The sequence below is a fragment of the Corticium candelabrum genome, chromosome 1 (assembly GCF_963422355.1).
Source record: "Corticium candelabrum chromosome 1, ooCorCand1.1, whole genome shotgun sequence".
NCBI lineage: Eukaryota > Metazoa > Porifera > Homoscleromorpha > Homosclerophorida > Plakinidae > Corticium > Corticium candelabrum.
Window position 1 is genome coordinate 15,811,088 of NC_085085.1, and position 27,234 is coordinate 15,838,321.

General features: G+C 41.8%; 7 protein-coding genes across 7 annotated transcripts in view; 2 read left to right on the forward strand and 5 right to left on the reverse strand.

Moving 5' to 3' along the window:
* LOC134176750 (uncharacterized) overlaps positions 1-7,524 on the reverse strand; it is an 11,118-nt gene extending 3,594 nt beyond the window's left edge. The window contains exons 1-20 of the mRNA XM_062643412.1: positions 6,787-7,524; positions 6,631-6,729; positions 6,138-6,353; positions 5,777-6,075; positions 5,544-5,709; positions 5,350-5,439; positions 5,176-5,289; positions 5,026-5,099; positions 4,888-4,968; positions 4,520-4,818; positions 4,371-4,460; positions 4,179-4,304; positions 1,987-2,133; positions 1,768-1,930; positions 1,581-1,698; positions 1,337-1,515; positions 1,114-1,262; positions 906-1,017; positions 542-837; positions 5-191 (exon numbers count right to left, since the gene is read on the reverse strand). Coding sequence (XP_062499396.1) covers positions 5-191; positions 542-837; positions 906-1,017; positions 1,114-1,262; positions 1,337-1,515; positions 1,581-1,698; positions 1,768-1,930; positions 1,987-2,133; positions 4,179-4,304; positions 4,371-4,460; positions 4,520-4,818; positions 4,888-4,968; positions 5,026-5,099; positions 5,176-5,289; positions 5,350-5,439; positions 5,544-5,709; positions 5,777-6,075; positions 6,138-6,353; positions 6,631-6,729; positions 6,787-7,424 — 3,643 coding nt within the window. The 5' untranslated portion in view covers positions 7,425-7,524. The remainder of the gene's footprint in view (positions 1-4; positions 192-541; positions 838-905; positions 1,018-1,113; positions 1,263-1,336; positions 1,516-1,580; positions 1,699-1,767; positions 1,931-1,986; positions 2,134-4,178; positions 4,305-4,370; positions 4,461-4,519; positions 4,819-4,887; positions 4,969-5,025; positions 5,100-5,175; positions 5,290-5,349; positions 5,440-5,543; positions 5,710-5,776; positions 6,076-6,137; positions 6,354-6,630; positions 6,730-6,786) is intronic.
* A 2,235-nt stretch (positions 7,525-9,759) lies between these two features.
* On the reverse strand, positions 9,760-13,057 carry LOC134179130 (uncharacterized). The gene is made up of 3 exons (XM_062646025.1): positions 12,952-13,057; positions 12,625-12,884; positions 9,760-10,137 (listed from the first exon to the last, which is right to left on the reverse strand). Exons 1-3 carry the CDS (start codon positions 12,992-12,994, stop codon positions 9,994-9,996), a joined length of 447 nt encoding a protein of 148 aa, XP_062502009.1. The 5' UTR covers positions 12,995-13,057; the 3' UTR covers positions 9,760-9,993.
* LOC134190805 (uncharacterized) lies at positions 11,399-12,487 on the reverse strand (the record flags this gene model as incomplete). Its single annotated transcript, XM_062659325.1, has 2 exons — positions 11,399-11,455; positions 12,422-12,487. Coding segments are annotated over 2 exons (123 nt in total), but the record flags the coding sequence as incomplete, so codon positions are not given.
* Positions 13,057-18,626, reverse strand: LOC134176759 (uncharacterized). The gene is made up of 5 exons (XM_062643423.1): positions 18,368-18,626; positions 13,905-14,121; positions 13,673-13,831; positions 13,426-13,609; positions 13,057-13,358 (listed from the first exon to the last, which is right to left on the reverse strand). The coding sequence occupies exons 1-5, from the start codon at positions 18,439-18,441 to the stop codon at positions 13,057-13,059; spliced, it is 936 nt and encodes a 311-aa protein (XP_062499407.1). The 5' UTR covers positions 18,442-18,626.
* LOC134190833 (uncharacterized) lies at positions 16,255-17,921 on the forward strand. The gene has a single exon (XM_062659360.1). It carries the CDS (start codon positions 16,255-16,257, stop codon positions 17,596-17,598), a length of 1,344 nt encoding a protein of 447 aa, XP_062515344.1. The 3' UTR covers positions 17,599-17,921.
* A 725-nt stretch (positions 18,627-19,351) lies between the features above and the next one.
* LOC134179118 (uncharacterized) lies at positions 19,352-24,071 on the forward strand. The gene is made up of 6 exons (XM_062646019.1): positions 19,352-19,459; positions 20,034-20,092; positions 20,163-20,440; positions 21,301-21,383; positions 21,906-22,556; positions 22,930-24,071. The coding sequence occupies exons 3-6, from the start codon at positions 20,406-20,408 to the stop codon at positions 23,910-23,912; spliced, it is 1,752 nt and encodes a 583-aa protein (XP_062502003.1). The 5' UTR covers positions 19,352-19,459; positions 20,034-20,092; positions 20,163-20,405; the 3' UTR covers positions 23,913-24,071.
* Positions 24,072-24,177: 106 nt separating this feature from the next.
* LOC134176770 (uncharacterized) lies at positions 24,178-26,667 on the reverse strand. The gene is made up of 5 exons (XM_062643433.1): positions 26,636-26,667; positions 26,336-26,415; positions 24,489-26,008; positions 24,370-24,430; positions 24,178-24,311 (listed from the first exon to the last, which is right to left on the reverse strand). The coding sequence occupies exons 1-5, from the start codon at positions 26,665-26,667 to the stop codon at positions 24,226-24,228; spliced, it is 1,779 nt and encodes a 592-aa protein (XP_062499417.1). The 3' UTR covers positions 24,178-24,225.
* Positions 26,668-27,234: the final 567 nt, after the last annotated feature.

A 27,234-nucleotide genomic window follows, 5' to 3' on the forward strand; every position in this document is an offset into this window, starting at 1 on the left:
GAACAAAGTATTGTGATCTTCTTTGGCTCAAAATTGTATTTCAGCAACCACTGCAGTATCTGCATAACCTTTTCAGCTTCTCTTAAATTCTGCCAACTTCTAGAGTGTTTGCTCTGCTGTTCACAATGTGTATGAGTCCAAAAAAACATGCTGGATGCAATGCAACTTGGAGCATCGTTCCATTTAACAAGCTATAACCACAGAAGAAAATAAATCAAACCAACAATAACAGCAACAACACTGATTACATGCACAGTGGTATGTTATAGTCTAAAACACTCTTCAACAGAATACAAGACAAAATGGGAACTGCCAAACCATAAACAATGAAACTTGCTACAGTTCAGTCATTCCACACCAGAGAATAAACAAACCAAAATGCAATCTAACCAAGACATACTAATGTTACAAGACAAACACAAAGTTTGGCTAGTAAGAGCTATGTTTTTCTCGTAATATGTACAAAAAAAAACAGAAAAAATAAAGATGTGTACAAACAAACTAAAACACTAAACTAGATAAATGGCTTTATAAGTAACACCTCATGATGAGTCTTCAGGTTGGGATACAACGGTCTAATAAGTTCAACAAATTCCTTCCTCATTCGACATTGATAGCCCAGCTGACTAGATGGTAAGTGTTTGATCAACCGCTCAAACATGGAGATATCCATTCCATGGTTTCGTCGAAGTGTGTAGCATTGGACTTGAGGTCGTAACTGCTGATGATCCCCAATCATGATCAAGTGTTGAACGCTTGCTGGCAGTACGGCCAGCAACTGAGCTTCCAAAATCTCTGCAGCTTCTTCTACAATAATTATTTCTGGACTGACCATATCTAAAAATACAAATAGATTATTAATTAAGTAAACAATTGGTAATCACATTACAAATATACAATCTTACTAATTAGAGCAGCATGGATTGCTGCCCCTGTTGTGGTCATGCCAACAATAGAGGCATTCTGTAGCACTCTGGCACTCACTTCTGCTTCAAGTTCATTTAATTCACTGCTTAACTATACATAACCACATAGTTTATTTATTAATATACTATTGATGATTGTAAACAGTATTTATATGTAAATTGTAGTAGGTGCATTAATTTTGTGTACCTGTTCTATGTCCTCCACAATTTCCACTATTTCATCATTTGCATTTGTTTCTTCCAAGCATGACATCCAATAGAAAATCAGCTGAGCCCTTTGCTGTGTTGTCAGATCCCACATGGAGCCTGTAGTTCTATTCATTACATCCTTGAGGTCTTCAAGATGTAAAAAAATTTAAAGAGTAAATTGTAAATAATAATTGAATCCATGACAATTGCTTTGCAATCACCTGAGATATAGGGAACTGTTCGTTTGAAAGCAATGCCTGTAGCTTTGGTGTATCGCATACTCACAAATCCTTGTTGAGGATCTCGCCATTTACCAGCAGTCAGACGAGCACTAACATCTTGACTTAGCAATCGATCTTCATACATGTTCTCCACATCTTCTTCATCATCATATTGGTCACTAAATCAGCATAAGTCAGCTCTGATACATGATACAACTACTAAAAATATCACATATATCCATACTCTGAGTTTGTGCTCTCAGCAACATCCAGTAAACTTTGCCACTTGCACTCTTCTTTGAAGGATGTCAAAAAATAGTCTTCTGAAGGTGCCCATGAGTGAAGAAGAGTTGATAAAGCAGCTAAATGAATGCAAAACTCTCACAACAGAAGATAAATTGTTCAGTCGCATCAAAAGAATGCTATACTACCTCTTGATTCTGGATGTTTCATCAACAAGTCTCTGAGAACCACATCGCTTTTCGACTGTTTAATAAGGTTTTGAGTCTTTTCCATGTATTTGCTTTCTACTAAAGCTGCCACTTTCTGAGGGCATTTATCACACAACTCTGAAATATGATAAATGGAAGCAACCTGTGCGCAGAATATTATATACATCACAAAGAAGATCATTATGTGCATACAAACACCTTAACAAACTTGCAAACGTCAAACTCTCTGAAGTCTTTTAATTTGCATAATAATGAAGGAAACTGCTCCTTTAATTCAGCTAGCTCCCGTCTGGTTTCCTTTAGTCTGCTGGACAAGTCTCCCGGAATGCCAACAACTTTTCTCAGCTATCACAATGCAGACACATACAGTCAAAACACAAGATTGAGTATGTGAACACTAATTTATAACCATTGCCAATTGTTACGTTCACTTGATGCGGCAGCAAATATATACATACCAGATACATACATACATACAATATATATATATATATATATATATATATATATATATATATATATACAACATCCAGACAACACGCATAACATATTGGTTACTATGGCAACATTTTTAATTTAAGAAAATGCTTTTTTGGTCAACTTACTTTGAACACTCTGATGCTAATAAAAACACTATTCTCATAATCACCACAAAACTTACACAGAACAGGCTAGAAAGTAAATTTTTAGCCATGGGTGCACGAAAAAGTCACAATTCTGGACTTGGCCTATAAGCTCTTCTTATGAATTGTAATACAAATAATCATGCTACTCCCTATACTCCCATATACCATCCTCGATCACTCTCGCTTCCACCTTAGCTCATGCACTTGCACCCTCAGCTTCATTAACCCCTAATTAAAAAACAAACAAAACAAATTTGAAAACAAAGAGCTTGGTTTTAGTGATCAGTTGCTTAAGCATGCAGCATATATCCAAAGCTAGCACACCACCAACTGCACATATTACACACTGACTGCCTCTCACCATTGGTCAGTCAATTTTTTGCTTTCTACTAAACCTATAATGCTTGTTGAAATTAAAAAAGTATAATATGTTGTTCAGAGGTTGCAGATTCATATGTACATTCAAGAGCAGTCCAATACATGTTATGCCCCAAAACATAGTGCACCAATAACTGCAGATCTTCTCCTCTGCAACTGTGCTCTCTAAGGATTTGATTATTATACTATACCCAGAAAATGCAAGTACAACCTCTGCAAAGAGACAAGCAAAGTACAGGCTACGTAGCTCCATCTTGCAAAGTCCTGGTCTCACCCTACACTGATTCATGCTTGATGACGTGGCTCTTTTTTTCTGTTTATTAAATCAACTGTTCAAATTGGCAAACACAAGCCACTACAACAATAGGCTATACTGCATAAGAGCAGACAACTGCAAAATCAAGACTTTAAGCGCCATTATTTCATATCCTGCACACACACGCTTTGGTCATTGGTAAGCCCGTCTCAAACGATAATGGCTAGCAGATAAGTATGATAGTGTCAATTTGATGTTGGCCATTTCCATCAAGTCTGATTCTCATAAAAAAAGTCTGATATAATTAAATGTCACATTGAATACCAGATTGAGCTCATTCTATTGCAATTGGTCTGTATTTGTATATATATATATATATATATATATTATCTGTTATGGATATAGATAATATATCTATTATCTATTATATCTAGATATCTTATCTGTTGATGCACGGCATTCTCCTCTAAATAACAAACACACACACACACACACACACAACAACAACAACAACAACACATGCATATTACAAATAACAATTATGGTCTCCTATATATTCCTCTTTCAATTATCACTTGACCCTTGTCATGTGCTTCTGTGATCATGAGACAGAGATCATCTAGCTATAGTTAGTTGCTAACATGCTGGCAACAGATCCAATTAATTAATTAAACATTCTGAAATGTTGTAAACTAAGAAATGTTAAACCCAACCTAATAAAATACTACACAGAATTCCCATACAACTAGTCATCTGTAATGTTTAGTGCAGCAGCAGCAAAAAAGTACAACAAGAAAAAAGCTACTTAACTTATGATGATTAAAATTGGAGCCAATTCTATCCTCTTGCAGTAGAAACATTTGGGTATTGGAATTCACCACGCTAGAAGTATCTTTCCATCATTATTGCAAACTCTTAATTACCTATAGCCATGGTATATACAAATCTATCACAGCAACAGTTCCAGGCAGAATCTTTACAACAATTCAAATTACTCTGCACTAGCTAAACTACTTCTAACAAAAGCAACGTCATAAATATAATTCAATGTCAGTAGATTAGTTATATTGTTTATAAATAAAAAAACTATAAGAAATATCTTACATACAGTCAAGTGTAGTGACTCTTACTTCATGGATGTTCTTTTCCTGAAGCACCTCATTTGTACTCCGTCCTCCCACTCGAACCACATCAGATGTAAATTGCAAGCAGTCTTGTAAAAATTGATCAAGTGCATGATTCTTGTACGTTAAGACCTGAAAGTAAGCACTTTCATATAAGTACCCAGAAGGCCTACTACGATCTAAAGTTAATTAACAAACCAAGATTGGTCCTTGTGGACGCTGTGGCATTGAAAGAACAAGATTAGCAATTTTTGCACCAATGTAAGATTTTCCAGTACCAGGAGGTCCCTACATATTATAGTAACATACATTGACTAATTAAGTTCCATTGAGTCAAGTGTAGGTACCTGTATAATTGTCACACGATTGTCTAAAAATGTTCTAATTGCAGACAGTTGTGTTTCATCCAATGTAGTTGACACATTTCTGTCAACAAGTTCATCAAAGTACTCAACAGGCAAGACACAATCTGTATCCCAAAGCTGAGATAATTCTCTTTCATTTTGCAAAGTCATTAGATCTTGGCATTGTGTGCGAACACTTTTCTTGTTAAATATGAGTGACCAATCAACTGAAGCATTTTCCAGATACTGAGGAGAACCACCAGACAACAACTGAACCAACTCATCTTGAAATGGCACACCGTCTACAACAATTAAACAAAAACGAGAATCAAACAAATACATAATTTAACAATATAAAACATATACTGTACTTCTCTTGTCTTGAAGACAACGAAGCACAGGACCATATGCTCGATAGTACGTTGGACTCTCTGCCATGATTGCAAATTGAGCTATAATACAACCATAATTTCAAACACACAACATGTTACTTTCACAAATTGAGTTACAGTTCTGCAAAAGCATAATAATCTCAGCTTCTGAAAGACGATTGTGGTCACTATTTAGTGACAGAAAAACAATTCTGCAAATGTTTCGAGTGCAGCATATCATTATAGTCTAGTACACAAATACAAAAATCTATAACTGATGTAACACACCCCTTTTCAAGAAGTTCAGGAGATCTGTGAAGAACCATGGCCCATATGGGTTCCTTAAATGTTCCATTGGCAGTCAAGCACACCAGGTTCCCAAACATCAGCAAATTGGAATACCTGTATGTTACAGTTACTGTAATTTAAACAACAATTTACCTAGTTCATGAATAATCTAACTTCCAGTTTATAGCCTTGCGACCCAATGGCTTGAAATAGATAGAAAGGGCAATGCCACTGTTGGTCATCTGGACTCCATCCAAATTGATACTGTAAGTATATACGGAAACAACCACATGTAAATACATAGCTCTTTCTGCAAACTGCCACTTGTGAATTAATTGGTGTGTCTGTATTGTAGTTTCATTGCTAACCTATAGACTGCCATATCTCTGTGATCAAATCGTCCATTTAAAAACATTTGAATGCCAGCTGTTAAACCCTGAAAACAATCTGCACGCAAAAGTCTGAAGTAGGTCTCCACATAATCATCCTCTGAATCATACTGCTTGTCTGTCAGAACAGATGGAAGCAAACCAACTACAATAGCAAAACACAACGCTGTCAGTCAGTTAGCATGTACATTCACTATGATTGCGCAATTTACAATCTTCACAATTGACATCAGTTAACTCTCCAGAAGTGGGAACAAGAGAAAGCTGATCCCAACTGAGACTATGCACATCGTCTGTAACTCCTGGTATAGCCTTAGTCAAATGACGAAAAGCGTTTAACATAAATTTGCCAAATTCTGCAGGCTTGCCAGAGCTGTCTAGATGTGCAAACAACTGCTTGTCAAAAACCAAGCCAGCTAGTCTGTCCAGCAATGGTAAGAGGCGAGATGACCTCTCAGGCACGTAACGTATTACTGCCAGTATGAAATTCTGAATAAGAATTGCTTCATCACTAAATTAACACAAAACAACTAAATTAAAATGTCACTGCTATAGAAACTTCAAGTAACTAACTCGAACGGAAGTTTCACATGACACTTGACATGCCTCTGAATAATAATAGCAGAAAAACGACTGTTCGCTAGTGTTTTCATGAAGCGAACCAGTCGAGCTTCTGCACAGGACACTGTGTGTCTAGTAGTAACGTGACTCACAAATTTGAGAATGTCTCGAACAACTTGTTGATCAAGCGAAGGCATATCACATATGTATGTCCACACAGCTTTGCAACTGTAACAATAATTGACCTCCAAATAACTTCAACACACACACACACACACACACACACACACACACACACACACACACACACACACACCACCACACACACACCACACACACACACACACACCACACACACACACACACACACACACACACACACACACACACACACCACACACACACACACACACACACACACACACACACACACACACACACACACACACACACACACACACACACACACACACACACACACAAGCTTATACTATCTACAGTATACCTTGATACAAACATTAATGCTTCCCTTGAACGTTTCCTTGCCATTTCTTCCAACTTGTGGACAAATGCTACTACAAGACTTGGTTCCATGTTTTTGATTCTACATGCGCATGATATATAAAGCCAACTATAATACACATCTAAACTATTTGACAACCTGCACAAGTCTGCAGCATAGCCTTGCCTCCGATTTCTTTGTGATATCTTGAAACTAATGACATCACCTACGCTAGGATTGATTTTGAATTCTCCAACATTGACATTTTGTTTAGAGATAAACACCTCTTCTACACAACCCTTAATTTTCACTTCCTCAACTATTGGTTTTATCACAATTTGATCTTCCATAACGCGAACAACACGTCCTTGTAACTTGCTAGATGTCTTGCCTTTTTCTTCAAAATGCAAAACCGTTGCAGCTGAAAGATTGGAGTCATTTGACGAACCCACACTGGCAGAGACCGTTTGTGTCTGAGGTTGTGATGAACCACTGTCTTCTTGCAAACAACGCGGAAGAAAGTCTCTTAAGTTGCGTAGCAGCATGTCTTGATTTTTCCTGTTGCCTAGTTCGCCTAGGTAGCTGTTGGGTTGTTGTTTCAGCCAGTCGCAACACTTTCTAAGCAGAAACTGAAAGGTGGAGTCCGACTCCGAAAGCGGTTCTCCTTCTGTTGGTCGTTTTAGTATTTCTGCTATCTTTTTGGCCAAACCTCCTTGCTGAAACAAGCTAACATGAGGAGCAACTTCCTTCAACACTATGACCAACTTAGTGACACTTGCGGCGCTATCAGTAGACATATCTACTTCAATCGTCGTCAGAAAGCTTACTACTACACTCTAAACACGTAAAACAGTACAGAAAAATAAAGGACAAAGCGCAGCCAGCAGTTTAACTAGACGCTTGGCAATACGTGTATCGTAGCCCGGATAACAACCCGGAAAAAAGTTACTGGTATCCGTAGGCGCCTCGCATTGGTGAGTAACAAGTCCAAAGGAGTTTTCTGACTGAAACGCTGGGTCCTAGCTAGACTGTATGCCGGTCTGTCATGGAAGGAAACATAATGTCATTCAAACTGTACTGTAATACTTAAGACCTGGCAGGTAGTTGTCGTTTCGTAACGACGGTGGTATGGTATTTACTGTCGACATAGAAATTGATATCGGCAAACATCGACTATCAACACTGTTACAGTAGATACAGCACAGTGTACTAGAGGATGATCGTACTGTAGTTGTTCTACAGGACGTGTGAATAGTCGACTGTAGATGGCATTCAACTCCTGAAGGTGTTTGTTGGTTGTCATGTACACACAATCCCTAGCTACAATACAAAAGGATGGGTCGACGAAACTTTGTGAGGCATTTTCTTCGCCGTTTGGTCACTTGCACGAATCTTCCTTCCTATGCTGATCTGTAGGCGGACACGGACACGATTTTTTGAAGTAGGTTTTCTAATGAAACGTGGTCGTGCAGAGAAGTTGCGCAACAGAAACGGGCGTGGTTCTAAATGGCTGTTGGTATATATAATAATAATTATTATTATTAAGAGCCATCTAGGACCACGCCCCTTTCTGTTGCGCGACCCGGATTAGTAGCCTCGCTACGCTCGGCAATTAATTAACTAGTACGGTGTACGGCGGTGTACGGTGTACGGTATCCGTAGGCGCCTCGCGTTCGTGACTAACACGTTCAACGGAGTTTTCAGACTGAAACGCCGAGTCCTAGCTAGACAATACGTATTTGTTGAAACCCTAGCTGTCATGGAAGTAAACATGCAAACTTCCTAGTAGTTTAGATTACGTCTATAGGTCTGGTATAGGTAGTCGTCGTTTTGCGATCGTGATCAAGACAATTGAAATGTACAGTCTAGGTATGCACTCAGTTCCGTTTTAATTAACGACAGTGGTATGGCAGTTACTGTACATAGAAATTGATATCAGCAAACATTGACTATCAACAGTGTTAGATGCAGCACAGTGTAGTAAAGAATTGATTGTAGTATGGGACGTGTGAATAGTTGACTGTAGATGGCATTCAACTCCTGAAGGTGTTTCTTGGTTATCAAGTACACACAATCCCTAGCTACAATACAAAAGGATGGGGCGGCGGAACTTCATGAAGCATTTTCTTCGCCGTTTGGTCACTTGCACGAATCGTTCTTAGACTCACCTGTAGTCGGACACGGAAATGATTTTTAAGGTAGGTCCTATCATGAAACGTGGTCGTGGGGAGGAGAAATTTGAGATTTGTGTACACACCCACACACCCACACACCCACACCCACACACACCCCCACACACACACCCACACACACACACACACACACACACACACACACACACACACACACACGCGCACACTCACACACACACACACACACACACACACACACACACACACACACACACACACACACACACACACCAAAAGCTCGATGGAGTCATATCGGACCACGCCCATTTCTGTTGTGCGACCCGGATTAGAAGCCTCACTACGCTCGGCAATGACTCAGTCAACTATTGTATCTGGATACTAGCGAGACACTATAAAATTTGCAGCTTCGAATAAATACTAAAAGAAACACGTGTCACCGTTGAATTCAGTATACAGTACATAAAGTTGAAATATAGTAAGTACTGCATGTAGCCTACCGTATAGATAGTCATTTTGATTGTCATAAAATACTTTTGATTTCATATAATCAGTCTCTACTTACTGTACATAGTGAATTAGACGTAGGAAAACGTGACAATTTAAAGTTTCAAACTTACACAAGAAAGGCAGCAAATGATTTATACTAACACCCCATGTAACACTTGGTTGTTATATAGGCATCTGACCTACGTATACACGTGGCAGTTAATTGTTATTTAGATATGTCTACTGTTTTGTTACATTTGCCTTCAAGAATAGGTTATCTAGCTGCAAAGAAAACATTCCAGCTAAAATAAAAAAGATCAGACAATCTGCAATAATTATAAACCAATCAAATAAACTAGTCATAAATATTTAACTTATTTGAAATAATTTACCTGAGTTTGTACAAACATCTAAATATCTGATAATAACATCATCATCCAACTATTTAATATTGCATCATTATTGAGAATGAATGCCATGCATATGCCCTGCAATTCATTTGTCAGCAAATTGTACGTACCGTGCTATTATTGTACAGTGCTAAACTACAATAAGCTCCACATGGCTCAGTAAATTTCATTTTTCGGCTCTATAGAAGATCAACACGTACATTTATGGCATACTGACAGCATTGTCTTGAAAGATAGCAAATCATACAATTGATGTTTAATTAATAAGTGAACAACATATGTCCTGCAAGAAGTCAACGTTCCAGTCTTCATTCAGGTTAGCTCAAAACACTGGAGAGATCATCCTTCACAAATTTCATCATTTTGGGGATGAAATTAATGATGTCACTAGGTTTCCAATCATGACCTTGGTCCTTGGAAAGAAGTTTGTCACAATCACCACTGAAAATGTGTATATCAATCTACACAAAATCTTCAAATTAGTCTGAAACTTGTCTGTCTGTCTCTTTGTCTGTCTGTCTGCTTATTTGTCCGTTTACTGTTTGTCAGGTAATGATATATATATATATATATATATATATATATATATATATATATATATATATATATATATATATATATATATATGTACACATACACACACACACTACCAAGAACTGCGTCAAATTGCTCACCTCAACAAGTCCCTTTCAGGCACAGGCACCTATATACATGCACTCTCCTATTATATATAAAAAAGTTTGACGAAGAAATGTAACAATACATACTGCAGCTGTAATTAACAGTCATAGCCGGATAACTGTTTACAAATAGAGGTATATTGCTCAACACTAAAGTGCTGTCTTGTTACACTTTGCATGTTTTTATACAAAAACGTTTCCAAAAATGTTCACAGAGCAGCAACAGTTGCAATTGGTGGAAAGTAGTCTACTAAAGCTGTCACCCATCTCTGTGAAGGTTTTGTCTTTTTTACTCCCTTTTTTACTCCCAATTAACTGATCACTCATCAACCATGCAAATAAGTGAAACAAGATACTAGTCTCAATCAATCAACACATGGCATATTAAGTGTGTATGGAAGCTAAAAATACATATCAAAGAGTCATTCAATAGCAGGCATCAATTGCTGCAGCCTAAAGAGAAAGACAGACGGATTCAAAATATCTTTCACTTGCCACTGATTTAAAATATACTTTTACACCATTTTCAATAATTAAAATATTCGGTTGCTGGGGAAAGGCAGCAGAAAAGACTTTATCAGATGTATCAAAATCATCAGCTTTCTCTCTGGGCATAACAAGTTCTGAGATTTTCCATATGTGGTGATGATGATTCTCAACCTGTCTACACAAGGAAACTCTAACATTATTTCTAAAAAGTTGAAGAACCTAACTATCTGGAGAAACCCAGTAGATCGAAACGGTTGTCAGCAGAATCTGTCAAGCGTTTCAGAATTGACTTTACTTGATTAATCTAGTATCCAGTTATAGTTGTAGTAATCCTTTGTTTGTTCATTATATGATTTATCCAGCCGGCTTATAGTTGAACTGTTCTGAGTATATACTTTAGTATAAATTGTGTTGCGTTGCATTTGTACGTTGACAAACATTTATTTGGAATAGGAGGGGAGAGGAGAGGGGAGAGGGGAGGGGAGAGAAGAGGGGAGAGGGGAGGAGAGAGGGGAGGGGAGAGGGGAGAGGGGAGAGGGGAGGGGAGAGGGGAGGGGAGAGGGGAGAGGGGAGGGGAGAGGGGAGGGGAGAGGGGAGGAGAGAGGGGAGGGGAGAGGGGAGGGGAGAGGGGAGGGGAGAGGGGAGGGGAGAGGGGAGGGGAGAGGGGAGGGGAGAAGGGAGGGGAGAGGGGAGGGAAGAGGGGAAGAAAGAGGGGAGAGAGGACGGGAGAGGAGAGAGAGGAGAGGAGAGGTGGAGAGGGGGAAGGGGGAGGGGAGAGGGAAAGGGGAGAGAGGGAGGAGGAGGGAAAGGGGAGAGGGGGAGGAGGAAGGAAAGGGGAGGGGGAAGGAAAGGGGAGGGAGAAGGAAAGGGGAGAGGGGGAGGAAAAGGAGAGAGGAGGAGGGGAGAGGGGGAGGAAAGAGGAGGAGAAGAGAGGGGGAGAGGAGAGGGGAGAGGGGGGGAAAGGAGAGGGGAGAGGGGAGAGGGGAGAGAAGAGGGGAGAGGGGAGGGAAGAGGGGAGAGGAAACGGGAGAGGGGAGAGAGGAGGGGAGAGGTGGAGAGGGGGAAGGAGGAGGGGAGAGGGGAGGGGAGAGGAGAGGAGGAGGAAAGGGGAGAGGTGGAGGAGGAGGGAAAGGGGACAGGGGGAGGAAAAGGGGACAGGGGAGAAAAAGGGGAGAGGGGGAGGAAAGAGGAGGAGGAGAGGGAGAGGGGAGGGGAGAGGAGGAGAGGGGAGGGGAGAGGGGGAAAGGGGAGAGGGGGAGGAAGAGGGGAGAGGGGAGAGGGGAGAGGGGGAGAGGGGAGAGGGGGAGAGGGGGAGAGGGGGAGAGGGGAGAGGGGGAGAGGGGAGAGGGGGAGAGGGGAGAGGGGAGAAGGGGAGAGGGGAGAAAGGGAGAGGGGAGAGGGGGAGAGGGGGAGAGGAGAGAGGGGGAGAGGGGGAGAGGGGAGAGGGGGAGAGGGGAGAGGGGAGAGGGGAGAGGGGAGAGGGGAGAGGGGAGAGGGGGGAGGGAGGGGAGAGGGGGAGAGGGGAGAGGGGAGAGGGGGAGAGGGGGAGAGGGGAGAGGGGGAGAGGGGGAGAGGGGAGAGGGGGAGAGGGGAGAGGGGAGAAGGGAGAGGGGAGAAAGGGAGAGGGGAGAGAGGGAGAGGGGGAGAGGAGAGAGGGGGAGAGGGGACAGGGGAGAGGGGAGAGGGGAGAGGGGGAGCGGGAAAGCTGGGGAGCGGGAAAGCTGGGGAGCGGGGAAGCTGGGGAGCGGGGAGAGGAATATGTAGCAAACAGTTTACTACCTTCGTTTGTTCTTCTGGGTGATCCACTGCATCGTATCGAATAGAAGTCTCAACAGAGGTGATTAGGTCATATCCTTCATAACTGTATGATTTACGCTGTGCCTTTCTCTTAAAGTTCATTTTGTACCCATTAGGTAATCCACTAAGTGGAGGAAGAACAAGGTCTTTCCCACTAATACGAACTTTCTCACAGAACTCTCTAATCAAAATATTATCCTCGTGTATCTCATCTTCAGTCCTTAGAGAGCAATCACGAATTGCTACAATAAGAAAACACACCATCCAAGGCTGCACGTAGCGAAAAGAATAAACATGTATGTAGCTGACCAGTTGTCATAAGAAGACGACAATCATATGGATAGCCAGGCATGGCTATGTCAGCTTTAAACCGTCGTGTTGAAGGAGTAGAGAGAAAACCTGCTGGTTTAATTTTCAGGAACAATGAAATTCTTCAGATCCAGTTTGATCACAGTCAACTTGTGTCACTGTTCCAAGTTCTTTCTTTGTGTCTTGCAGCCACAACGTGAAGCGACGCTTTCGTACTGAAGGAGTATAAAAGTCAAAGTCATAACAAATTCCAGTACCTGTAGACTTTAGTCCATCAGTGTGCTCTGCAAGTAACCTATGGAGGTAGTCAATGTCCAAGCCAGCAACTCCAGACTCAAAGCAGCTGCGTAAATTGGGACCTTTGTTTGCTTTTGACAAAATTGTTTTTACTGAGACAGTACCATCACCTAGGCAAAAAAACATGAACACATGTAAAAAATACAGTAGACACACCGTTCTTGTCAATCACATTACTATGAGCGATGTTTGAAAAAAGTAAATAACCAAGATGTACCCATAAGTCAACTGTCATTGGTGATGTACTTGGCTGCTTGTCAACATCTTTTCTCATGAGTGTGAGTACTTCCTCTGCAGCCTGCATCCATTTAGCACTGTGACTTTCCTGAGCTTTTGATGCAGACAACACATCTTTAGCATCCTTTATAAAGCCAAAGTCTTAAAATGGCAATAGATTAATATAACATATAAACAATACACATACCAATGATAGAGCATGTTGTGTAGGAACAAGTCTGTAGTACTTGGATCTTCGACCTGGTATTTTTGTTTGTTTCCAACACATTTCGTTGTCGCTTTCTATTAGTGAAGGATCTATTGTCAATTCCCACTTCACACAATCATGTTTAGCATCTCTTTTGCTCTGAAACATTGTCACAAGTAACAGTTGAGACAAATAGCAATATTGCAACATAGTTTCAAGCAAAACGTCTTACTATGACTCTTAAGACCTCTATTTTGGCTTTTTCAATTGCTTCTTCTTTTTCAGCTTCAATAAAAATCCGATTTGGAACAGAACGCTTAGTAAAAAGTTGAGCTCCTGTGTTTGTGCTGATTTGTTGGATCCTAAAGCCTCCCTTCCCAATTACAAATCCCATGTCGCTTTCCTTTACTTCAATATGACTTCTAATCATCTCTCGCCGCCGTGCTACCCTGTAATCAGTTGCGTTACACATGACTATACTTAGAATATATATACATATATACACAAAAACACACACATACACACACACAACAACAACAACAACAACAACTACCCTCTAAACTAATTCCCATGCGCCATAGCTGGTCTACATTGACAAGTGCCAATCTATATTTTATTTTATATGGAGTTTAATTAACCAGTTAAACATAGTTGAATTCGTCTGGAGATGCGCTGCTGAGCGCAAGCGCACGGCGGACTCACGAGGGCCTGCGTTGAACGGAGCATGCGCATCGCCAGCGACTATCCAGCACGCCATAGCCAGCAAGCATCCCAGAGCGCGTGTGTTTCGTTTCCCACCCTCCCATCCCAATGCCTGATGAGTTTGTGCTTGGGAGGTTTTTTCCCTATTCTTCATTCTATTAAATCTCCGTGGTCATCCACGCGAAAGGTGAGTTGGGTTGGAGTCCGGTCTGAAGTCCCGGATCCGCGCTGGACGTCGGTTCTCCCCGACCATGATGGGCTAGGCCAGGCTCCGCCCACTCTCCACGGCCACGCCTTCATTATGCAGGCTGGCTCTGGTAAGTGGTTGCATCAAGTCGGCAAGATGAACATCAATGGAAAACTGACGGAAGTAAGAATTCAATGATATATATGCCTTGCTCCTTACAACAATAATTAACACGAGGCAAAACCTCTGGTTACGATAGGTCACGTCGACGACTCCACCACCGTTAGATGGATGTGGGTGGTACTATCTACTCAGCGTATACACATAGGTCCACAGTTACCATATGGTTGTATATGCTAAAATTGTCACAAGAACGGATGCAACCTAACAAAAAACCATAAGTGCTTCATTGTTTCGTGGACTCAACCCAAAGCTACAATATAAGACAAATTAAAGTAGTTGCATGGATATGTTGAATTGTGTTGTGCGTGTCATAGTCCATTTCTCCTTTAGTAGAGTGCTGATTTGCAAATACTAGTACGTGGCCTGATCTAGTAGGCAGTGCCTCCCCGTACGGGCCACGAGAAAGAGCGATAGCTAATGAATACAGCCAAAATGAATGGCATCGGACCAGCGCGAAACATATGTTCAGACACATTCAGACACATTCGCAGTTTCAAATAGTTCGTAATTGTTATTTAGTGCGTGTTCTGTGCTCCACCCATTTTTGGGTCACGTGCAACAAGGAAAAGATCGAGAAATCACTTTGTCATTCAACAGCATGTTATCTCAAACTGGTAAATGGATAAATGTGTGCTTAGAGGCATGATTTCAAGTTTGCGTGGGTGTGTCTGCGCGTGCGCGGTGAATCGTGAGCGCGCAAGTGTACAAACTGCGCATGCAGGAGGTCTCCTCTGCAGAAAAGCAGAGGTCTCGTGACCTCCTCTGACCTCTGACCTCTGCCCTCTTCCGAAGAGGGTAAAGAAACACCTCAATTCTTCTCACATCTTCCAGAAGAGCCAGAAGAGGTAAAAACGCGCCAGTACAGAACAGTCCGTGAGTGCTTGTAAGCAGTAACTTCTAACTAATTAAACTAATATAAATTAACTAAAGTCTGTCTCAGAATTAAAGTCATAACGGGTTTGGGGGAGTAACTTGGGAGTGGCTGAGGAAACCCTGCACCTTGTAAGGACCATATGCAATGTTGTTGCAACAATCAATTATAGATCCAGTTAGCCTCAGTTTACTATCCCCTCCAGGTAAACTAACACAGGTACTAGATAAGTAAGTGTTCCTGTACGTACCCACAACATCCAAATCTTTTAGCTACAGTAGCTTGGCTACAAGAAGTTCTTCAGTAGATCTATGTGGTGTGCAACTTGGGAGGGCCTGCCTAATTAGCGGACATCTGTCCTTTGCAGCTGTGTAAAAACAATTGCAACGCATTTTCTTTTACGCGGCTGGTTGGAACTCAATAAGCCCCATAACTGTTACAGTCCAAGTTCTAACTTAGTAGTCTGCAGTCAATCAGAACTCAGATGCATTTTCAGAAGCAAAATGATAACAGTATCCAAACCGGAAACAGACTGTGTAGTGCAGGTGACGTAACAAGTTTATAGCAGTCACCAGAGATTCCATTTGGAGGTCCCACGCATTGCCTATAAAAAACCCAGCAATTTCTATCTATTTTCCAATGGCAACACAATCAGGAAGACATATAAGAAGTATAGAAAAGTCAATTGTGCTTTCCGTGAGAGATTTCTTTGTGAAAGAAAAGGAGGATGGCCCCATCCTTCTGGACAAACCGATCCAGAGAGTAGCAGAAGCAACAGGGATGCACCAGAGAACAATCTACAGAATCTGCAGAGAACATAGAGATAAGGAACATATTGAAAGTCCAAGGAAGAGAGGGAGAAAAGAACACAGTGGACCAGTTAGAGAGTACACAGACAATTTTCAAGAGGCTGTAATCAGGAGAAGAATTCATAAATTCTACACTGACAAAGTCTTCCCCACATTAACACTACTCCATGCTGCTCTAGTAGAAGAAGAGGAGTTTCCATATTCAAGGGCAAGTTTGCATAGGATCATTAGCAGAATGGGCTTTCAACATAAAACTATGAACAGAAAAAAATGTTTATACGAACAGCACCGCATTGTGGCCTCACGAGCCCAATACCTGAAAGAAATCAAACGATTTCGATCAGAAGGTAGGCCTATTATCTACCTTGATGAAACATGGCTAAATCAGCACCATACAGTGACAAAATGCTGGACAGACTATGACGGGAAAGGTGGCCTCAAGATTCCTAGTGGTAAAGGAAAACGACTCATAATCCTTCATGCAGGTTGTGAGCAAGGGTGGATTGATGGAGCTGAACTGATTTTTGTTGGCAAAAGAGACTCAGGCGATTATCACAACGAAATGAATATTTTACATTTCATGGAGTGGTTTAGAGAGAAGCTGTTACCAAACTGTCCACCTCGATCTGTGATTGTGTTGGATAATGCCAAGTACCACAACGCAGTTGTTGAAAAAATACCAACCAAGTCAAGCAGAAAACAGGATATGTTAGACTGGCTTGCAAAGCATAAAATTCGTCATGAAAAGAAGATGTTAAAAGCTGAACTATATTTCTTAATTTGGGCAACCAATCCTGTTTCTGTATACCAAACAGACGTCTTTGCACAAGAAAAGGGACACTGCTGTTTGCGTCTCCCTGTTGGTCACTGTGAACTAAATCCTATAGAGCTCGCATGGGCACAAGTCAAAGGTTATGCAGCTAGAAAGAATACAGGGATCAGTGGTTTTACTATGGAGAACATCTTGCAACTTGCCAGAGAAGGAATGCTGGAAGTCACACCAGATCGATGGGCTGGCTGTGTGGAACATGTACGAGAAAAGGTGGAGAAACACTATTGGGAAGTAGACGGACTGAGGGACGACCTAGTTGAGCGAATGGTAATAGAAGTAGGCCATGGCGACACCTCGAGCTCTGAGTCTGAAGTAACTGTTAGCGATACAGAAAGTGACTAACTGTTGACCTTTGGTATTGTACAGGGTGTAGCAACAGCAGGTAGCTAATTTATATGTCCATTAGAGTATCAACTTCAGTCTCAATTACAGTCTTTATCTTAAAGAGTTGAAACTAATTTGGCAAGCTATGCATTTAGAGAACGTTGATTGACATAACTCCACCCTCTATCTCATTATATTTCTAAAGTGTGCTGTATCTCCTCTCTAATACACCCTATCAACAACACGTTGCCATAATTGAATAAAGGGAATCAAGAGCTATGCAATGATGCCCGTATCAATCCCGTATCTTCCAAAGTGGCCCCTCAGCTGCCCATTTTCGGTTGTGACTTTAATGCTGGGACAGACTTTAGATCCATGCCCCGTTCGTACGGGTTGCTACGAGGTCCCGGATGTCCTGACTGAATTCTAACCTTGCTTTTCTCGATCAGAATCTAAAGAGAAACACAAGCTCTAGCTAGAAGAGTAAGTTCCATCGGCAAGAAATATTTGATTGCTCGAAGCTTTGCGAAGGACGACGACACGTACAGTCTACATAGGACTGGTGTGGGCGTGTGGTCGAATCAACTAGAATGTGTAGTTTGCGTCATCGAGAAATTTTACGCGAGGGTCGACCCCTCGAGAGGGGATCCGATGAAAAAATTTTTAATTTTTTTACGCAAACCTTCTCCTTCGCGTGCCAAGTGTGCTTGCCGATTTCGGTTGCGAACGGACACACAGACAGACAATTTGAGCTCTAGAGACTAGATCTATAGTGTACTGTACATACCTAGACCTAGTAGATGACTCATCGAGACCTGCTGGTATGTCTTTTCGATAACTTCCACTTCTTCCCCGAGACATTGGAAGATTCTGTAATCTGGAAGAAGGAAAAATTAGCACGGTGTTCTAACCAGGAAAACAATCACGTGAGCAAGTTTCCCGTGATTGTTAATTAATGTACAATAAATGATAGTACATGTAATTTTATGAAAGTACCACGTACATCTTTGTTCCTATATGCAAGGTGATAGAGTAACTGTAAGCAAGTGGTCTGAAAGGTACAGTGTATATAGACTTGTGGATTTGAAGTGTGTCAACTTGAGGTGTACATGGTTAGCTTGCTTTCACAGAAGACTAAAAACCTTAATGACTAACCATAATAATTTTAATTTCTTTATTAAAATTATGAAAAGTTATTGTCAGCCTTCGGACATGGCAACATTGTAACAATTTCATATCTAGATACTGGAACAGAATAGATGAGTACTACCTGCAAAGAATTTGATTGGAATTAGCTTTGTTGGTGCATATTCATATAGATTTTTTAATCAAGTGGTATGCAAAGAACTGACTATACTATATTGAGCTTATATTGTGCAGAATTGGCATTGAGAATGATGTTAATATACACAACCTGCAATATGACTACTGTTGTGTATAGCTACTATGCAAAGACTCATATTGTACGTATATTGGACAGTCAGTTGCTCTAGCATCTTTGTTTCTATTGCTTATCCAGACTGAAAGGTTCTTTCAAGACTGTAGTGTGTGTGTGTGTGTGTGTGTGTGTGTGTGTGTGTGTGTGTGTGTGTGTGTGTGTGTGTGTGTGTGTGTGTGTGTGTGTGTGTGTGTGTGTGTGTGTTAAAAAGGCAGGAACGAAAGACAATCTCTAGGAGTGGGAACTTCACATGCGATGTTTCTGGACGCTCCTGCACGGCGCATTGGTCTTTGGAGACACAAGCAAAGCCATAAATGAGTTTGATCGTGTCAACCACTCATTCCACCGTGTGTGTATATACCCTATATGCTTATTTTTCTATGGACGTTTGGTAGATCACGCTACATGTATATGGTCCAGCAACAGCAACTGCATTTAAAGGTGTATTCTGGTTTGATATAGTTCTAAATAAAATCCATAATTTTGTTTATTAGTATTATAATCCTACATCATATGCAGTTGTGTACGTTGTACTTTGCACGTATGTGCATGAGTGATAAGGTTTGTTCAGATATTTAATTAAGATTTGCTAGAGATGTGCAAGTCTAGACACTGTTTCTAAACTTTGATACAGCATTACTAATTTAATATAGAAGCCACTCAGCTACCCAATGTGCATGAACTTACAGAAAATGCTGATTGTGTGATAGTGTTACTGTAAGTAGTGCATGCACTTCCTTCTGATGACCTTTAGACTGACCTATGGTCATATGCTTTGACAAGAAATACACACAACCCACAGCAAAAACAATTAAGTCATTCCTATGAGTTGGTTACCTGATGGACATACTGTACTGGTTTGAAGCTGGTGTAGTTGTATACAATTTGCCAGACCAGTAAAGTCGATGATTATACTAACTGGCATGAATAACAGTGTATTGCATTAGTCTCTGCATCTGCGTACATGACAACCTAGTGATTGACCTGTGCGTCGATAACACTGAAATGGATTTAGGAGGCAACTGCTAGCAGAAGAAACATGCAGAAATGACGTGTCAATTCTAGACTGACAAGGTTTAGGCATAATTGCTTGTCATCAGTAGCATGTGCCTTAACTAATAAGGTATGTATTTCATCTGTTTAGATACAGAAGAACTCTTGGCAGCTCCTTGATTGACTACCACCGGCTTCTCCAACGCAAACGACAGTTCTTTATTTCATTGTGGCAAGTCTAAGAGCCTGCCCATCAGTGATAATTATTGATGAGTCTAGCTATAACCTCATCCTCTATGCTTCTGACGTGCCATTCTTTACTGAGACGTCTTCCTGACCAGTTGACTCACTTTCATCAGAGCAAAACCTACAGCCACGACCTAATTCTTCAAGGATGTACAAGACGTTCATTCAAGCGTTGTTTCACAGGTCAGTCTCACCAAATCTCTCACATTTCCTACATATTAGACTGTCAGGAAACTTTCAGTGATCAATGGTAGGAGTGTGACAGCAACTTGCGGATGTGCAGTGTACTAAAATAATAGAGGAGCGCGACTGTGGTGGTTCTTCCAGTTCGCATGTCATTCAGTTGCACATATGTATAGAAGTCCTTGATTAGTGCAAGTGGTGATAATGATCTACACCCACGTAGGACCACCTCTATGTCTATACCCACATCAGTCGAGGGAGATGTAGCGCAGTCATTAGTCCTGGCATGTAGGCAGTGCTCAGTTAGTTAGAGTTGTCGTGCCTGTGCTTTGGTGTTTACAATACTTGTATAAACTTTGAACAGACGTTCTAGTTTAGTTGTGGTTCTTGAAATAGACGCACGTGCATGGGCGGAGTTAGAAAGAAGTCGGCGGATGTCGAGCGTGTGAAAATTCAAATTGAAATGGAACTTATCTTTTCTACTTTGCAGGTCGTTCATGAACTGGAACAGCCTTCTTGTAATTCAGTTCTTGATACAATGTCAAGCTAGATCGTAGCAATTTGCATTTGACGTGATAGACATGTACACACTCAATCCTATATAGACCACTTGTTGTCTTGAAATTGCTGCGTTATCTGCAGGATAGACAAGCGGTTATCGTATTTTTAGCAGTTGTGGATATAGAGTATCGAGTTACACATGTCGGTTGTTTCGTCAATCATTACTCATTGGCTTCTGGGGAAAACCTGATCCGCAGGCTAATTAGATTAGTTCAACGCCCTAGTATTTATTGCACTCGGGCTCCCACCGCTTTGCAGTGTGTGACTTTGAGCTGTAGACCTTGTACTTTTGTCTATAGCGACATCTGCAGACCGACGTCGAAAAACATGTTCTTTTGCTCAGCATGGAACGCGAAGAAGGACAAAACCAAGTACCGTGCAGGTAATTACTTATGAGTGGGGTGTAGTCTTTTCATTGTGTAAAATGTACAAACGCTGCGGTTCGCAATCGTACAACAAAAGAATAGAGCTGCAATAGAGCTGACGGATGCGGACAGACGTTGATTTAGATGCCTAGCTGAGGTAGAGACTTCGTTGTTATTGTACAAACGTGGAAGTGAACGATTGACGTCGAAATGTGGTCGCGTTTTGCAATGTCGAGTGTGTTGCGAACCTTATATGTTATCTCCCATCTTGTCGAGCGAAAGTATGAAGGTAATCGTGGGCGACGATCTATAGTACGTGGCTCGCGTATGGTATTCGCGGGTTCTCAGGGCCATTTTGTCAGAGACCACCATGTTTGTCTAATGACAACTGTTTTTGAAGTAGATTGAACAATCAATTATTATTCTGCTTTGCATGCGTTTGCATGCGCGTGCGGAAGATATGGTAGCCACGAACACGCTTTCAATCGATGTGAAGACGTAGAGTGTCATTTGACACCTTTTCTCTGCTTATCTTACAGAACTCGAAGAATCGCCCGGATCGCGGCGGCGTCTTGTTAAGAGCGGCGAGAAAAGCGTCGATGACGACTCTGACCTTTCTGACACGGATGAGGCTTACTCGAGTGCGGCGGAGGTGGACAGTCCGACTGTCAAGTCTGATGTCACAAAGTCTTCCGGCGTTAGGCGGCTTACACCGCGAACGGGGGGCGGAGGTCTCGTTACGGAGGTGTTGCTCGATTTCGAACCGCTTCCTAATCGCGAAGGACGGGAATTGGCCGTCAAGAAAGGAGACGTCGTGCGAGTTTTGTTCCGATCCGGACAGTGGCTATACGTTACTATGGGTCTGGGTAAAGAGGGATACGTTCCTGCCGGCTATTGTCGTGCTTTCGCACCACCCGAACTGCAAGCGGCTGGAAGTGATGATTGTAAACAAAACGAGCAGCAGGGACAGACCGCCCGTGTCGCCGGATCTGGTGCTAGCGATTCGAAATTTGAGAGGGGCAAGTGCGTCGTCGCTCTGTATAATTTTGTCGCTCAGGAACAGCACGATCTCGACATGCTGAAGGGAGATTGCCTAACTGTGACACACTCTGGTGACGGAGAATGGGTGTGGGTGAAGAACGGTGACGGTAGAAAGGGTTGTGTTCCTGCAACGTACATCGCCGTGAAAGGTGAGCTGTGCGGTTAACGTAGTCTTGTAAACGTGCGGTTTGTTACCCTGTAGTGAGCATGTGGCGGGTGGGCGAAGAATGACCATAATGAGGAGCATGTTGAGAAAGATTGCCAAATGTGGAGGATGTAGCACGTGGATGGGGTTAAAGACAATCAGAGGAATATTGAGTGCACGATGAGCCGCTCTGTCGTTTGCATAGAGTGAGATATACGACAGCTGCTTGTTATAGTATCTGGGTGGCATGCGGTGGTACAGATATGTGGCTTGCGTTATATTTGTTCAGTTTGCAATTTGCTATTGGGTGCGGTGTCGTTGTCCTTCGAAATTTGAGGTCACTAGACTAGAGCGTGATGAGGTGCTTTTTTTGACAGATTCCGTCAAGCCGACGCGGAAGTTGTCGACTTCGTCAGATGACAGGCGAGATAGCGAGTTGCTTCTTGACATTTTGTCGACTATACAGAAACGGCACCGAAATCCAACCGCCCCGACGACACGTTCGAAATCGAGTGACGCCTCCAAGTCGCATTCGACCGCCAGAAGTCAGCAATCATATGAAAACGTCGGCATTCCAGGACGAGCGTCTGTTCGAGCCCACTCCGCCTTGGATCTGAGAGAAATGGGCACTCGTATGGCAACTGCTGGAGTACCTGTCAATCGTCAGCGTCAACGACAGAACCCACAACTTCGTCGCTTTGCTCCGAAATTGCAGCGACCAGATTTGGCGCCTATCAAGGAGGCGGAGCTTCACAGCAATAGACTCAGAGGAGACAGACAGGAGGTGAGGATACCTTCCCCCAGCTGTGATCACACTTCCAGCCAGGAGGCTGAAATATTGGATGAAAGTAGAAGGCCTAAAGAGAAATCTGATGCTAGACAAAGAAGAAAGACTGTTGGTGGCTCGAGCTACATGAAATATCCCAACAGATCAACATCCTTTCAACACGGTACTGCTGGTAGGTATGGAAGACAGTTACAGGAGAAGATTCTCAGTAGTCAGTCTCTCAGGCCTGCCGACTTCTCGTTTGACAACATTGCACAGTTGCTTCAAGAACAGGCTACTGGCCGCCCATGTGTCCTCGCTGACAAGTTACAAGCACTAACCAGCTCTATGATAAGCACAACCAGTGGTGGATCTTCTGGTGGCAGTACCAGCCCACCCGTGTCTTCTCCTGCTAGGAGATTAGACATTAACAGATTGCAACTAGAGGCTCGACTTCGGTTATCTCACAGCAGACTTGGTATCCACTCCAGCTTTACTTCTATTCCCATGATATCAACAAGCCCTCATCAGCCAAGGAGGCCCTTGCCACCTCCTCTCTCCCCTGAACAGTCATGGGCATATTCTAATGTTTGAAACAAAGGTGACTTTACGTAAGATAGAACTTGTGAATTTAAAGAAACGTGTTTATGTTTTATTCGTTATGCACCGTAGTGGAGTTTGGTGTTGGAAGTTTAAGATGTAAAATAAGAGTCGCGTTTAACCTAATACAGCCATGGAGCCATTCCTGATTTATTATGGTAAAAAAGTAAATGCAAAATTCACTTCTGTGCCAACTAAATCTGGCTAACAAGCACACGGCGTAAGTTTAGAGTAATCGTAGCGACGCTGATACACTACTGTCCCTAACTGTCAAAATTGTTTTCATCAGTGTGAGGGAAACTGATGTTTAATTATCTTTGGCGTCGATATCTTGCGAATGTAGCAGCATTTCAGCTGACTTAAGGATACCTTCCACGTCCATATCTACCATGTCTGAGACATACGTACACATTGTACAGATTAAACTACAGAGAAATGTAATCATTTGTACCTGCTTTATCTGTTGTCTCTAGTTCGATATCAGAGTCTTCCTCTCCTGACTGAATCTCTTTCTGTACAGCAACACCACGTAGATACTACACATTAGTGGCAGCAAAAAGTTGTGCATACCTCATGGATTTCTTTTGCTGTTAATGGTTTGTATGTCTGAGAATCCAAGGATGACAGAAAGACATCTTCGTCTTCATTAATGTCATCCAATGATAATAATAGTTGCAGTTCATCAACAGAATCATTTCTACTTTCAAAGTAAGATAGCAGAGCTGAGGCTTCTTGTGTCACATCAGATGCATTCAAACTGGATACTGACACTGAGCGACTTCGGATATCTTCACCATCAACTTCCAATATAGGGTCATTGGTCACTGTACCAGCAAGAGAGGATGGGGACTGCATGAAAGATTGCCATCTAGAAACTAGAGGCACTGTTTGAAGAGTTGTATGTCTCCTTGATGACAGGCTGACATCAGAAGATGTGGGTTCTCTGAGATGGGCAACATCTACAGACTGTGAAAATACTGATGAACTCCTTGAGCTTCGAGATATTGGCCTAACCAAACAACTCCTCTTTGACGACAGACTGGCACCAGAATCTGTGGAGAAGTGTGAGAGAATAGGAACATCCAGAGATGGGAAAACTACTGATGAGCTTCTTGAGCTTCTTGATTTTGGTTGTGCAAGACGATCAAAAAATTCACTAGCCACAGGTCTGTAATACCTGTTCTTTAAAAACATATCTTTATGTGGTTTAGGTACTACTTTTGGCATGCTCAGTCTCTCAAATAGTTCAATTCCAATTACAGAGTGACGTTTGGAAGAAATGTCTGCTTGATTATTCTCAGAAGTTGATTGTTTGGGTCTGCTAAGCCGAATAAATACATCATCTGTGCTGTCTGTTGGTAGCCGATGACGAAGTCCAGTATGGAAGGAAATTGCAGAGGATGGTCTGCGTGTTGCAACATTGTGTTTGTTTTTATTTACTGGTAGTTTAGGCTTACTGAGACGATCAAAGACATCTGTAGAGTTTGATAACAAGCCACCATCGTGTGCAGAATGTATGCAAGCAGCAGATGACGGTCTGATCATGGATGCAATGGTAGCCTTACCAGTAGATTGTAACACTACTGATGAGGAGTAGGCAGAGGAATGTTGACGCCGTTTGCTCTGTGATAAACTAGATGATAATTTATCTGACAAATAAGAAACATCATCCATGGGCGAGGAAGCTTGTCTACTTTCAGTTGGAAGCGTCTTGATATTTGTAGCTGCTGACAAAGACTGTCTCATTGACAATCTAACATGTCTGTTTCGTCCTGATGGACAGTACTTTGTTTGGCTCATCTGGCTTGGTACAGAACCAGCAATCATGAAAACTGGTGTAGTCGGTTCTTGACCATGTGTCAAGTTTCCCTGACTAATGCCACTGTCGGTAGATATGTCACTCGAGCTGCTACTGGAGTTGGTCAACAGATATGGACAAGTCAGTTTTTGCAGTTGTTTGTCTTGATATCTGCATTTGTCACTTTTAGAGTGTAAAGAGACTTGTGGTGGCAGTATTAGATCCTTGCCAATATTTGCACACAGTTTCTTGGAGCAATCAAGAGCACCATGTGAACAGAAGGATGGTGTGTCTGTAGCAAAATGGAAATATATTAGGCACGGACATATATATCTACCATTATTCGATCCAGATAGGTTGTTGCTGTCAGTTCCACATGCAGCTGTCCTGGTATTAATTATTATCCAGTAAAAGACAGGACTGTCATTCAGGACATCAACAGCATTCTATTAGCTAAAAAAATAGCTAACATAATATTCATTAGTTTGTGAATGCATGGCGCGCTTCACACAGCATGCAGGTTTCTCAACTTCCTTGTAGCACAATGCAATGTAGTGTTACCGTGTAGCTGTAACAGTTGACATACATCTATACATTGTGCGAAACGTTTTATTCTCACCTGATCCAGGAGTCCAGTACTGAGGATGTTGGATGTGTACATCATACGGACTCTTCTTACTCTTTGGTAGTCTCTTCCATCTGCGTACAGAGTAAAATATAGGTACTCGGATGTAACAGAAGAAGAAGGATTCAAAACACGAACATATTTTATCATCTAGCGTGGTGGACGTAAATTACTATCTGTCTTTTACCCAACAACGTATACAAACGTACGACTACAATATGATTTGATAGTCTAGCAATAAGCAATTGTATAGATCTTGGGTTTTGGTAGAGAAAACGTTGAGTGATTCCTCACCGATCTCGATACGACTTGTATCTAGTAGACATGTCTCGAGGTGTGTGGAGAGCTTGCGATGTGACGTCATTTCCGTAGCGCTACCGGATCTAGCACAGCGGAATAGTAAAGTGTGATGAACGTATGTAGACGGACAATATGTTTAATAGCACTTTACCTAATTGTTAGTGCAGCGTTACTTGGGAATAGCGCTGCTTTGTGTTCTGCTAACTTTTTTGTTACTCATCTGGTGTCTCTACGCTGTACATGTTGTTTTAGGAAGGTTCTCTAGATATCTGTCTAGTCTTTTTCCGTTTTGAGTGGAATGTGGAATTTGGGCTTGGAACATATCAAGAAACCCAGAGCTCTAAATTCTCGGTGTACAGACCAAAGCCAGGACCACTGTGTGAGCCGCAGAAAAACATGACAAAGAAAAAAAGAGCAAAGTAACTGCATGCATGTGCGTGATTCTTTTCCCCAAACATGGTGTAACAGGTTAGGTCAACTTGATTTGGTGGCGGGAATCATGACTTTTCCAGAAATCAATTATACTAAAATCGTAAATAGTTTGCGAGAGACATTGTAAATATTAATTAATTAATTAATTAACAATACAAACT